The sequence below is a fragment of the Lipotes vexillifer genome, unplaced genomic scaffold (assembly GCF_000442215.2).
Source record: "Lipotes vexillifer unplaced genomic scaffold, Lipotes_vexillifer_v1.1 scaffold189, whole genome shotgun sequence".
In the NCBI taxonomy this organism is placed as follows: Eukaryota; Metazoa; Chordata; class Mammalia; order Artiodactyla; family Lipotidae; genus Lipotes; species Lipotes vexillifer.
The window spans coordinates 4755362-4770064 of NW_006785816.1; the positions used below are offsets into that span (position 1 = coordinate 4755362).

General features: G+C 38.3%; 1 protein-coding gene across 1 annotated transcript in view; it reads left to right on the plus strand.

The window, feature by feature from the left end:
- Positions 1 to 14703, plus strand: part of MROH9 (maestro heat like repeat family member 9) — a 92267-nt gene that overhangs the window by 54515 nt on the left and 23049 nt on the right. The window contains exon 10 of the mRNA XM_007458145.1: positions 13106 to 13260. Within this exon, the coding sequence (XP_007458207.1) occupies positions 13106 to 13260 (155 nt within the window). The remainder of the gene's footprint in view (positions 1 to 13105; positions 13261 to 14703) is intronic.

A 14703-nucleotide genomic window follows, 5' to 3' on the forward strand; every position in this document is an offset into this window, starting at 1 on the left:
AAAAAAAAAAAAAAAAAAATTTAATATGACGACAGCAGAGGTTTAAACAAAGTGAAGGACCTTCTGAATGTGGGACCTTGTGCAAAAGCATAGGTCACATGCCCATGAAACCAGCCCTGATGCAGACATAAGGGCTGAACTCCCAGTTCCCTCTCCTGATATAGCAGTGTTATGTGATGGTAGATAAACTGAGTGCTTGCACCCAAACTCAGAGAGCAGGAAAGGGGAAATAATGCTTCTTACAAACCCTCATGCTTCTACAGGCAGGAGCATTCCAAAAGGCATGCAGACCAAGGGGAAAGCTGGAGGGCAACAGTCATTTCTTTAACAAAATAAAAGTTCTCCTCTCATGCAGTGAGAAAAGGAGGCTAGGTAAAACCATATCAGGTCCTAGAGAAGACAAGAAGCCAATTGGAAAACTAGATGTGTAAAACTAGCCTGTGCTACAATGAAATCATTAAACCTGGAGAAATAAACTGAACAAAAATGGGGTTCGGCAACTTATTTCCCCACCCCAGCTCCCACAAACAATTGAACTACTGAATACACTGGATTCTTGGCTTAAACAGGGTTGGATTCTAAAGTCAGTTATAATGAAAAATTGCATTAAAATTATCCTGAAAATCTCCTAAATTGCAAGTATAGTTTGTGGGCTTACTATTTCTAAATAAATCTAACACAGCACGTCTTTCCTTGAGGATTGAAGGAAATCATCATTTCTACAATTGAGCATACAGTAACATAGCTGGCTTGTTTTAGGGGCATGCTGCATTTAAAGTAGTAGGAGGAGGATAAGAAGAAAAAGCTCTAAACCCAATAGTTAAGAGAACTCTGGAGAAGATCACTGGTTTATGTCTCCCATTTCATGTTTACCTTGGAGCATATGTGGTGGGATGAATGTTTTACAATAAACACTTCATTTTGTTTGTTTAGAGTAGAGGGTTGGACACAGATAATTCAATTGTATACGAGGCAATTGCAAAGGAATGTAAATTTACATCAAACAACTTTTCAGCTTATGGTCTCTGAGAAGTACTTTCAAAATAAGAAGTGAGGTGATCTGGGTAGATTAAATTTGATGTTGAATATACAACCATTGGTTTGAGAAAAATTCCAGGTCTAGCTAAAACTCTCCTTATTCAAAAATGAAGAGGATTGGAGACAAGATGGTGGAGTAGAAAGACCCGAGTTCACCTCCTCTCACAAGTACACCAAAATCACAACTGCTGAACAACAACTGACAAAAAAGATGGGAGCCTACCAAAAATGATATTGCAAGGCAGGAATAAAGAGGTAGACATAGAAAATGGACTTGAGGACATGGGGTGGGAGGGCGAAGCTGGAACAAAGTGAGAGTAGCATTGACATATATACACTACCAAATGTAAAATAGTTGGCTGGTGGGAAGCAGCTGCATAGCACAGGGAAATCGGCTTGGTGCTTTGTGATGACCTAGAGGGGTGGGATAGGGAGAAAGGGAGGGAGGTTCAAGAGGGAGGGGATATGGGGACACGGATATGCATGTGGCTGATTCGCTTTGTTGTGCAACAGAAACTAGCACAGTATTGTGAAGCAATTATACTCTAATAAAGATCTATTTAAAAAAAGATATTCTACCTCCAAAGACACAAAGAAGAAACTACAATGAGATGGTACAAGGGGCACACTAGTGATATAACCAAATCCCATACCATCCAGGTGGGCGACCCACAAACTGGAGAATAATCATGTCACAGAAGTTCTCCCACAGGAGTGAGAGCTCTGAGCTCCATGGCAGTCTCCCCAGAATCAGGAGGTGGAGCCCCCTGAGTATTTGGCTTTGAAGGCCAATGGAGCTTGATTGCAGGAGCTCCATAGGACTGGGGGAAACAGAGACTCCAGTCTTGGCACACACAAGTTCTTGTGCATACTGGGACCCAGGGCAAAAGCAGTTATTTCATAGAAGCCTGGGCCAGACTTACCTGCTGGTCTTGGAGGGTCTCCTGGGAAGGCAGGGAGTAGCTGTGGCTCTCTCTGGGGTCATAAAAGCTGGTGGTGGACATATCAGGGACTGTTCATCTATGTGAACTCTGGCTGGAGGAAGATATCTTGCTTGGGTCCTTGGCACTGGGACCTGGCCTCACCCAACAGCCTGTGCGCCCCAGTGTTGGGATTCCTCAGGCCAAACAACCAACAAGGTGGGAACACAGCCACACCCATCAGCAAACATGCTGTCTAAAGACTTCCTGAGCCCACAGCCACGAACAGACACATCCCTTGACATGGCCCTGCCCACAAGAGGACCAAGACCCAGGTCCACCAACCAGAAGGCAAGCAAGCACTGGCCCTTCTCACCAGGAAGCCTGCACAAGCCTCTAAACCAGCCTCACCCACCAAGGGGCAGGCACCAGAAGCAAGAAAATTATGATCCCACAGGCTGCAGAACTGAGTGTGCAAACACAGGTCAGAACCTACCCTGGGACCAGCTAGTCCCTGGCAATTTGGTGATAAGAGGAAAGTGTATTGCTGTGACACAAAGGACATCCCCTACTGAGGGCCACTTCTTCAAGGTTGAGAAACATAACTAAGCTACTACAGAAATTAAATACAAATAGAAATTTTTAAGAAAAAGAGATGGCAAAGGAATATATTCCAGACAAAATGAACAAGATAAAACCCCAGAAGAACAACTAAGTGAAGTGGAGATAGGCAATCTACCCAAGAAAGAGTTCAGAGTAATGAACTTAAAGATGATCCAAGAACTCGGGAAAAGAATGGATGCACAGATCAAGAAATTACAAGAAGTTTTCATCAGAGAGTTAGAAAATAAGAATACAATAACTGAAATGAAAAATACACTAGAAGGAATTAACAGCAGAATAAACGAGGCAGAAGAATGAATCAGTGAGCTGGAAGACAGAGTGGTGGAAATCACTGCTGCAGAGCAGAATAAAGAAAATAGAATGAAAGTAAATGCAGCCAGTTTAAGAGACCTCTGGGACAAGGTCATAGGCACCAACATTCACATTATAGAGGTCCCAGAAATAGAAGAGGGAGAGAAATGGCCTGAGAAAATATTTGAAGAGATAATACCTGAAAACTTCCCTTACATGGGAAAGGAAACATCACCCAAGTTCAGGAAGCACAGAGAATCCCATAAAGGATTAACTCAAGGAAGAACACACCTAAACACATAGTAATCAAATGGACACAAATTAAAGACGGAGAAAACATTAAAAGCAACAAGGGAAAAGCAAAAAATAACATACAAGGGAATCAGCTGATTTGTCAGCAGAAACTCTGCAGGCCAGAAGGGGGTGGCATGATATATTTAAAGTGATGAAAGGGAAAAACCTACAACCAAGAATACCCTACCCAGCAAGGCTCTCGTTCAGATTCAACAGAGAAATCAAAAGCCTAACAGACAAGCAGAAGCTAAAAGAACTCAGCACCACCAAATGAGCTTTACAATAAATGCTAAAGGAACTGCTCTAAGTGGAAAAGAAAAGGCCACAACTAGAGACAAGAAAATTATGAGAGTGGTAGCTCACCAGTAAAGGCAAACTAACAGTAAATGTAGGAAATTATCCACACACAAATATGATCTCAAAATCAGTAATCATGAGAGGAGGAGAGTACAAATGCAAGATATTTTAAACGCATTTGAAATTAAGAGATCGGGAACATAAAACAATCATGTGTGTGTATATAGAGAGAGAGAGACTACTATACCAAAACCTCATGATAACTGCAAAACAAAAATCTATAATGGATATACACAAAAAAAAGAAAAAAGAATCCAAACACAACACTAAGGATAGTCATCAAATCACAAGAGAAGAGAACAAAAGAGGAAAGGGAAAGAAAAAAGACCTACAGAAAACAAATTCAAAACAATTAACAAAATGGCAACAAGAACATCCATATCAATAATTACCTTAAATGTAGATGGGTTAAATGCTCCATCCAAATGACGCAGATTGGCTGAATGGATACAAAAATAAGACTCATATATATGTTGCCTACAAGATACCCACTTCAGATCTGGGGACACATAAAGACTGAAAGTGAGTGAATGGAAAAAGATATTCCATGCAAATGGAAATCAAAAGAGAGTGGGAGTAGCAATACTCATATCAGACAAAATAGACTTTAATATAAAGACTGTTACCAGAGACAAGGAAGGACACTACATAATGATCAAGGGATCAATCCAAGAAGAAGAAACAACAACTGTAAATTTTTATGCCCCCAACATAGGAGCACCTCAATATACAAGGCAAACATTATCAGACATAAAAGGAGAAATTAACAGTAACACAATAATAGTGTTAAATGACTCATTAGACCAGATGGAACTAATTGACATTTAAAGAGCATTCCATCTGGAAGAAGTAGGATACACATTCTTTTCAAGTTTACATGGAATATTCTCCAGGATAGATCACATGCTGGGCCACAAAGCAAGCCTGAGTAAATTTAAGAAAACTGAAATCATATCAAGCGTTTATTCCACCCACAATTCTATGAGATTATAAATCAACTATAAGAAAATACTGTAAAAAACACAAACACGTGGAGGCTAAACAATATGCTACTAAACAACGAATGGATCACTGAAGAAATCAAAGAGGAAATCAAAAAATACCTAGAGACAGATAAAAATGAAAACAATGATCCAAAATCTATGGGATGCAGCAAAAGGAGTTCTAACAGGGAAGTTTATAGCGATACAAGTTTACTTCAGAAAACAAGAAAAATCTCAAATGAACAACCTAACCTTACACCTAAAGCGACTAGAGAAAGAAAAACAAACAAAACCCAAAGTCAGTAGATGGAAAGAAATCATAAAGTTCAGAGCAGAAATAAATAAAATAGAGACCAAGGAAGCAGTAGAAAAGATTAATGAAAATAAAAGCTCGTTCTTTGAAAACATTTTTTTTTTTGCGGTACGCGGGCCTCTCACTGTTGTGGCCTCTCCCGTTGTGGAGCACAGTCTCCAGACGCGCAGGCTCAGCGGCCATGGCTCACGGGCCCAGCCGCTCCACGGCATGTGGGATCTTCCCAGACCGGGGCATGAACCCGCATCCCCTGCATTGGCAGGTGGACTCTCAACCACTGCGCCACCAGGGAAGCCCTGAAAACATTTTTAAAAATGATAAACCTTTAGCCAGACTCATCAAGAAGAAAAAGTAGAGGGTCCAAATCAATAAAGTTAGAAATGAACAAGGAGAAGGTACAACAGACACCACAGAAATACAAAGGACCATAAGACATTACTACAAGCAACTGTATGCCAATAAAATGGACAACCTAGAAGAAAGGGACAAACTCTTAGAAAGGTACAATCTGCAAAGACTGAAACAGGAAGAAATAGAAAATATGAACAGACAAATCACAAGTCATGAAATTGAAACCGTGAATAAAAATCTTCCAACAAACGAAAGTCCAGGACCAAATGGCTTCACAGGTGAATTCTATCATACATTTAGAGAAGAGTTAGCACCCATCCTTCTCAAACTCTTCCAAAAACCTGCAGAGGAAGGAACACTCCCAAACTCATTCTATTAGGCCACCATCACCCTGATACCAAAACCAGACAAAGATACTACAAAAAAAGAAAATTACAGACCAATATCACTGATGAATATAGATGCAAAAATCCTCAACAAAATACTAGCAAACAGAATCCAACAACACATTAAACGGATCATACACCATGATCAAGTGGGATTTATCCCAGGGATGCAAGAATTCTTCAATATATGCAAATCAATCAATGTGATACACCATATTAACAAGTTGAAGAATAAAAACCATATGATCATCTCAATAGATGCAGAAAAAGCTTTTGACAAACTTCAATACTCATTTATGACAAAATCTCTCCACAAAGTGGGCATAGAGGGAACCTACCTCAACATAATAAAGGCCATATATGACAAACCCACAGCAAACATCATTCTAAATGGTGAAAAACTGAAAGCATTTCCTCTAAGATCAGGAACAAGACATGGATGTCCACTCTCACCACTATTATTCAAGATAGTTTCGGAAGTCCTAGCCACAGCAGTCAGAGAAGAAAAAGAAAGAAAAGGAATACAAATTGGAAAAGAAGAAGTAAAACTGTCACTGTTTGCAGATGACATGATACTATACATACAGAATCCTAAAGATGCCACCAATAAACTACTAGAGCTAATCAATGAATTTGGTAAAGTTGCAGGATACAAAATTAATGCACAGAAATCTCTTGCATTCCTATACACTAATGATGAAAAATCTGAAAGAGAAATTGAGGAAACACTCCCATTTACCATTGCAACAAAAAGAATAAAATACCTAGGAATAAACCTACCTAGGGAGAAAAAAGACCTTTATGTGGAAAACTATAAGACACTGATGAAAGAAATTAAAGATGATACCAACAGATGGAGAGATACACCATGTTCTTGGATTGGAAGAATCAATATTTTGAAAATGACTATACTCCCCAAAGCAATCTACACATTCAATGCAATCCCTATCAAATTACCTATGGCACTTTTTACGGAACTAGAACAAAAATATCTTAAAATTTGTATGGAGACACAAAAGACCCCGAATAGCCAAAGCAGTCTTGAGGGGAAAAAAAATGGAGCTGGAGGAATCAGACTCCCTCTCTTCAGACTATACTACAAAGCTACAGTGATCAAGACAATATGGTACTGACACAAACACAGAAAGATAGATCAATGGAACAAGATAGAAAGCCCAGAGATAAGCCCACACACCTATGGTCAACTAATCCGTGACAAAGTAGGGAAGGATATACAATGGAGAAAAGACAGTCTCTTCAATAAGTGGTGCTGGGAAAACTGGACAGCTACATGGAAAAGAATGAAATTAGAACACTCCCTAACACCATACACAAAAACAAACTGAAAATGGATTTGAGACCTAAATGTAAGACCGGACACTATAAAACTCTTAGAGGAAAACATAGGAAGAGCACTCTGTGACATAAATCACAGAAATATCTTTTTTGATCCACCTCCTAGAGTAATGGAAATAAAAACAAAAATAAACAAATGAGACCTAATGAAACTTCAAAGCTTTGGCACAGCAAAGGAAACCATAAACAAGATGAAAAGACAACCCTCTAAATGGGAAAAAATATTTGCAAACGAATCAACAAAGGATTAATCTCCAAAATATATAAACAGCTCATGCAGCTCAATATTAAAAAAACAAACAACCCAATCCAAAAATGGCCAGGAGACCAAAATAGACATTTCTCCAAAGAAGACATACAGATGGCCAAGAAGCACATGGAAAGTTGCTCAACATCACTAATTATTAGAGAAATGCAAATCAAAACTACAATGAGGTATCACCTCACACCAGTTAGAATGGGTATCATCAGAAAATCTACAAACAACAAATGCTGGAGAGGGTGTGGAGAAAAGGGAACCCTCTTGCACTGTTGGTGGGAATGTAAATTGATACAGCCACTATGGAGAACAGTATGGAGGTTCCTTAAAAAACTAACAATAGAATTATCATATGATCCTGCAATCCCACTACTGGGCTTATACCCAGAGAAAACCATAATTCAAAAAGACACATGCACCCCAATGTTCATTGCAGCACTATTTACAATAGCAAGGTCATGGAAGCAACCTAAATTCCCATCGACAGACAAATGGATAAAGAAGATGGGGTACATATATACAGTGGAGTATTACTCAGCCATAAAAAGGAACGAATTGGGTCAGTTGTTGAGACATGGATGGGTCTAGAGACTGTCATAGAGAGTGAAGTAAGTCAGAAAGAGAAAAACAAATATAGTATATTAACACATATATGTGGAACCTAGAAAAATGGTATAGATGAACCGGTTTGCAGGGCAGAAATTGAGACACAGATGTAGAGAACAAATTTATGGACACCAAGGGGGGAAAGCGGTGGAAGGTCGGGGTGGTGGTGTGATGAATTGGGCGACTGGGATTGACATGTATACACTGATGTGTATAAAACTGATGACTAATAAGAACCTGCTGTATAAATTAATTAATTAATTAAAATTCAAAAATTAAAACAGAAAAACTCCCAACAAACAGAAGTCCCAGACCAGATGGCTTCACAAGCAAATTATACCAAACATCTAGAGAAAACATCTATACTGCTGAAACTGTTCCAAAAAAATTGCAGAGGAAGGAACACTTCAGAACTCATTCTATACTACAAAGCTACAGCAGTCAAAACAGTATGGTCCTGGCACAAAAACAGACATATAGATCAATGTAACAGGATAAAAAGCCCAGAAATAAACCCACCTATGGTCAATTAATCTATGACATAGGAGATAAGAATATACAATAGAGAAAAGACAATCTCTTTAACAAGTGGTGCTGAGAAAACTGGACAGCTACCTGTAAAAGAGTGAAATAGAACATTCTCTAACACCATATAAAAAAAACAAACTCAAAATGGATTAAAGACCTAAATGTAAGACCAGATACTATAAAACTCCTGGAGTAAACCATAGGCAGAACACTCTTTGACATAAATCTCAGCAATATCTTTTCAGATCAGTCTCCTAGAGTAATGGAAATAAAAACAAAAATAAACAAATGAGATCTAATTACATGTAAAATCTTTTGCACACCAAAGGAAACTATAATATGGCAGAACAAAATACAGCCTACAGAATGGAGAAAATATTTGCAAATGATGCAACCAAAAGGAGTTTCATTTCCAAAATATACAAACAGCTCATGCAGCTCAATATCAAAGAAAACAAATAACCCAATCAAAAATTAGGCAGAAGATCTAAATAGACATTTCTCCAAAGAATATATACAGATGGCCAACAGGCAGATGAAAAGATGCTTAATATCACTAATTATTAGAGAAATGCAAATGAAAACTACAATAAAGTATCACTTCACACCATTCAGAATGGCCATCATCAAAAAGTCTACAAATAGGGACTTCCCTGGTCATAAAGTGGTTAAGAATCCTCTTGCCAATGCAGGGGACACGGGTTCAAGCCCTGGTCCAGGAAGATCCCACATGTCATGCAGCAACTAAGCCCATGCACCACAACTACTGAGCCTGCGCTCTAGAGCCTGCAAGCCATGACTACTGAGCCTGCGAGCCACAACTGCTGAGCCCACGTGCAGCAACTACTGAAGCCCACAAGCCTAGAGCCCATGCTCCGCAACAAGAAAAGCCACCACAATGAGAAGCCCACACACTGGAACAAAGAGTAGCCCCGGCTCGCTGCAAGTAGAGAGAGCTCGCATGCAACAATGAAGACCCAATGCAGCCAAAAATAAATACATAAATAAATAAATTTATTTCAAAAAAAAGTGTACAAATGATAAATGCTGGAGAGGGTATGGAGAAAAAGGAACCCTCCTACACTCTAAGTGGGAATTTAAATTGGTGCAGCCACTGTGGACAACAGTATGGAAGGTCTGTAAAAAACTAAAAATAGAGTTACCACATGATCCAGAAATCCCACTTCTGGGCACATATCTAGATAAAACTGTAATTCAAAAAGTAACATGCACCCCAATATTCACTGCAGCACTATTTACAATAGCTAAGACATGGAAGCAACCTAAATTTCCATCGACAGATGAATGGATAAAGAGGTGTGGTATATATATCTAATGGAATATTACTCAGCCATAAAAAAGAATGAAATGATGCCATTTGCAGCAACATGGGTGGACCTAGAGATTATCATACTAAGTGAAGTAAGCCATACAAGTAAGAGAAACATCATATGATATATCGCTTATATGTGGAATCTAAAAAAAAAAAAAAAAGATACAAATGAACTTATTTACAAAGTTGAAAGTGACTCATAGATATAGAAAGCAAAACTTATGGTTGCCAAAGGGGAAGTTGGGGGGAAGGATAAATTAGGAGGTTGGGATAAATATATTTATACTATTGTATATAAAACAGATAATCAACAGGGATCTACTGTATAGCACAGGGAACTATACTCAATATTTTGTAATAACCTATAAGGAAAAAGAATCTGAAAAAGAATTACTGAATTACTGTGATGTATACCTGAAACTAACACAACATTGTAAATCAACTATATTTCAATAATACTTTTTTGGATTAAAGACCTAAATGTAAGGCCAAACACTATCAAACTCTTAGAGGAAAACACAGGCAGAACACTCCATGACACAAATCACAGCAAGATCCTTTTTGACCCACCTCCTAGAGAAATGGAAATAAAAACAAAAATAAACAAATGGGACCTAATGAAACTTCAAATCTTTTGCACAGCAAAGGAAACCATAAACAAGACCAAGAGACAACCCTCAGAATGGGAGAAAATATTTGCAACTGAAGCAACTGACAAAGGATTAATCTCCAAGATTTACAAGCAGCTCATGCAGCTCAATAACAAAAAACAAACAACCCAATCCAAAAATGGGCAGAAGACCTAAATAGACATTTCTCCAAAGAAGATATACAGACTGCCAACAAACACATGAAAGAATGCTCAACATCATTAATCATTAGAGAAATGCAAATCAAAACTACAATGAGATATCATCTCACACCAGTCAGAATGGCCATCATCAAAAAATCTAGAAACAATAAATGCTGGAGAGGGTGTGGAGAAAAGGGAACACTCTTGCTCTGCTGGTGGGAATGTAAATTGATACAGCCACTGTGGAGAACAGTATGGAGGTTCCTTAAAAAACTACAAATAGAACTACCATATGACCCAGCAATCCCACTACTGGGCATATACCCAGAGGAAACCATAACTCAAAAAGACACATTCACCCTGATGTTCATTGCAATACTATTTACAATAGCCAGGTCATGGAAGCAACCTAAGTGTCCATCATCAGATGAATGGATAAAGAAGATGTGGCACATATATACAGTGGAATATTACTCAGCCATGGAAAGAAACGAAATTGAGATATTTGTAGTGAGGTGGATGGACCTAGAGTCTGTCATACAGAGTGAAGTAAGTCAGAAAGATAAAAACAAATACCGTATGCTAACACATATATATGGAATTTAAAGAAAAAAATGTTATGAAGAACCTAGGGGTAAAACAGGAATAAAGACACAGACCTACTGGAGAACGGACTTGAGGATATGGGCGGGGGAGGGAGGGTGAGCTGTGATAGGGGGGGAGAGAGACATGGACATACATATACTAACAAACGTAAGGTAGATAGTCAGTGGGAAGCAGCCGCGTGGCACAGGGATACCGGCTCGGTGCTTTGTGACTGCCTGGAGGGGGGGATAGGGAGGGTGGGAGGGAGGGAGACAAAGAGGGAAGAGATATGGGAACATATATATATGTATAACTGACTCACTCTGTTATAAAGCAGAAACTAACACACCATTGTAAAGCAATTATACTCCAATAAAGATGTTAAAAATAATAATAATAATAATTTTTTAAAAAAGAATACAGCCAGAAAACAAAGAAAAAATAAAACTAACTTGGAGCCTACAAAGAAAATTTGAAAGATTATGGTTCAGTGTTTACCATTCTAGTCCATTCCCTCAACACATAATTCACTCCTTCAAAATATAGATTCATATCTCCTTTAATTGTCAAAATGTTTTCAGAAGTATATTGTTCTCTTGTTATTGTTCCATTATTTTGACTTTCTTTCTAAAGGACTCGAATTATATTGTACAAATGCTTTTTGAATTGAGCTTATATGTTTTATACAATAAAGTCTACCCATCCAAAATAAACCTTTTTTTAAAAAAAATGGGTATTCTCCCACTAACCATAAATGCATAGATTGGGAGGCAGCCAAGATGGCAGAATAGGAGGGCCCTGAGCTCACCTACTCCAACAGGTACACCAAAATTACAACTATTTACACAGCAACTATTGAAGAGAAAGACCAGAAAACTAGCAGGAAAACTCTACAACTAAAGCTGTAAAGAAGGAAGCACAATGAGATGAATAGGAAGGGCAGAGACACTGTATAGTCAATATCCACACCCCCAAGGAGGCGACCCACGAACAGGAGGATAATCACAATTTCAGAGGTTCTGCCCAAGGAGCGAGGGGTCTAAACCCCACATTGGGCTACCCAGCCTGGGGGTCCTGCACCAGAAAAATGGGCCCCCAGAACATCTGGCTTTGAAGGCCTGTGGGGCTTGCTTTCAGGAGAGCCAGAGGGCTGTTAGAAACAAAGACTTCACTCTTAAAGGGGACATAGTAAACCTCACATGCTCCACAAAACCCAGGGCAGAAGCAGTAATTTGAAAGGAGCCTGGGTCAGACCCACTTACTGATCTTGGAGAGCCTCCTAGAGAGGCAGGAGGCAACTTGGACTCACCTGGAGACATAGACTCTGGTGAGTAATGGGGACAAAATGTACAGTGTGGGAAACTTATATAATCAAGAATAATATAATATCTTTGCACAGTGACAGACGGTAACTACACTTATCATGGTGAACATTTTGTAATGTATAGAAATACAGAATCACTATGTTGTGCACCAGGAATTAACATAGTGCTATAGGTTAATTATACTTCAAAAATAAATAAACAAACTCATTGAAAAGGAGATCAGATTTGTGGTTACCAGAGGCTGGTGGGAGGGGTAATTTCCAGTTAGAAGATAAATAAGTACTAGGGATGTAAGGCACAGCATGATAAATGTAATTAACACTGCTTTATGTTATATATGAAAGTTACTGAGAGAGTAAATCCTAAGAGTTCTCTTCATAAGGAAATATTTTCTATTTTTCTTTTATTTTGTATCTATATGAGGTGATAGATGTTTACTAAACTTATTGTGGTAATAATTTCACGATGCATGTAAGTCAAATTGTTATGCTATACACTTTAAACTTATACAGTGCTTTATGACGATTATATCTCAATAAAATCGAAAGAAAAAAATAAATGCATATGTTTATTTCTCATCCAAATAAACATTTTCATTGTGTAGTAATGCACATAAATATGCTTTCCTCTAGTGCTTATTTGTGTGTTAATTGCTGCCTTGGTCATTCTGAGAAAGACCGAATTCTTTTGTCTAAGAAATGCCTCGGTTAGAGGTGGCTGTGCAACGAGAGACTCTTGTTGACCTGTGAAATTGCTTTTCCAGGTATCTAAAATTGTGGATGTTATTTATAAGCAATTGTGTGGAAATGCTCCTCCCATTTTCAAGCAAGTTATGTTGAGGGTCATTACCTTGTTGACACGTACTTCACCAAAGAAGGTCATCTTTCAACTTATGGACTACCCAGTCCCAGCAGACAAGTAAGGCCCCTCTCACCCCTTCCACAGAGTTTGTTCAGTCTCCAGTCAGACAGACCTGAACAAATCAGATCTGGTTTCCTTTTTTCTGAAAGAGAATATCTATTTTTGTACCACATAGGATGATTGTAAGGCTTAAATAAGATCATCTATAGTATTCATATCTTTGTAAAATATGTGGCACACAGTAGACCATCAAGAAATCATAATTGTTGCTATTATTTATCTGAGGATTTAAATTGTGTTCTGCTGCATATCCCACATTGAAAAACCTCTTCTCAAAGTTATAATGTTTTTTTCCCCACATGTGATAAAATTCATAGTGTTTTTTTCTCATTTATGAAGGACAGACATATTTCCAACCACCAATAAAATCATAAAACATTTAAAATTCCCAGGTATAATTGGGAATTTTACCTGTCCCTGTCCCTTAACTGTTTATCTGAAATTCATGATCCAGGGTCATGAGAAATATTTAAGAAGAAAGTATGCTAAGGTGAACCTACGTGACACTATGAATCTAACAGCCACGTTAGAGGAGCTTATTAAATCACACCACTGCATTTCTATAGTTTGTACATTGGAAGGGAAGGTATTACTTCTCTACTATTAACAGTATAAAAGGCAGGAAATTACATTATGAAAAGGATTCAGGCTTCGGAAACAAATGAAAATGAATTGCATCCCAGCCTTGACCCTTATATCCTGTGTGACATCATGTAAGTTTCATAAACTCCTTGATCCTCAATTTCCTCAACTGTGAAATGAGGAAAGTTCTTTTCATCTATAAAGCTGTTATATGGATTAAATTAGTTACTGTCTGTAAGAGGGCAATGAAATCAACAAAATGCTTGGAAACTAAAAATATTCATAAGACTCAGTGTTTTCTCATTCAGGAACTAAGTACCCACTGTGTGTAACGTATTACCAGCCTTCAAGCATTTTGTTGAGGAGAGTGAATACACCCACATGGATATAAGATAAAAGCTTCCAATGAATCCATTACAAACAGTGTGTACTGAGGAGGTACAGAAAGCAAACATAATTAGGATTAGGTGAAAATTAAAATATTCACTAGCAGGTCTTGCACAACAGTAGGTGAGGACTGAGGTAGAAAAACTGGGATTTGTAGGTAAGCTTAAACAGAGAAACAGAAAGAAGGTGTGATCAAGAGGCAAGAGAATGAGACAGGGCTTGAGAGATTTGATGTCCATGTGGTTCTAAGCATGGTACTATGAATAAGCCCTGCAGATAAAAGCAACTGAGTACTGGGGTTCTAGAGAGATAGCTGTGTCCATGTTCTGAGGGACCAGGCCCCCATATTAGGAACCTAAATGCAAAGAGAAAGAACGACAGAGTTCAGAACCCAGCATGGCTTGACATATAGCAGTTTTTAAGATGAGCAATAGTAAGAATAATCTTGAAGTGTGACAGGTATGTAGGGAA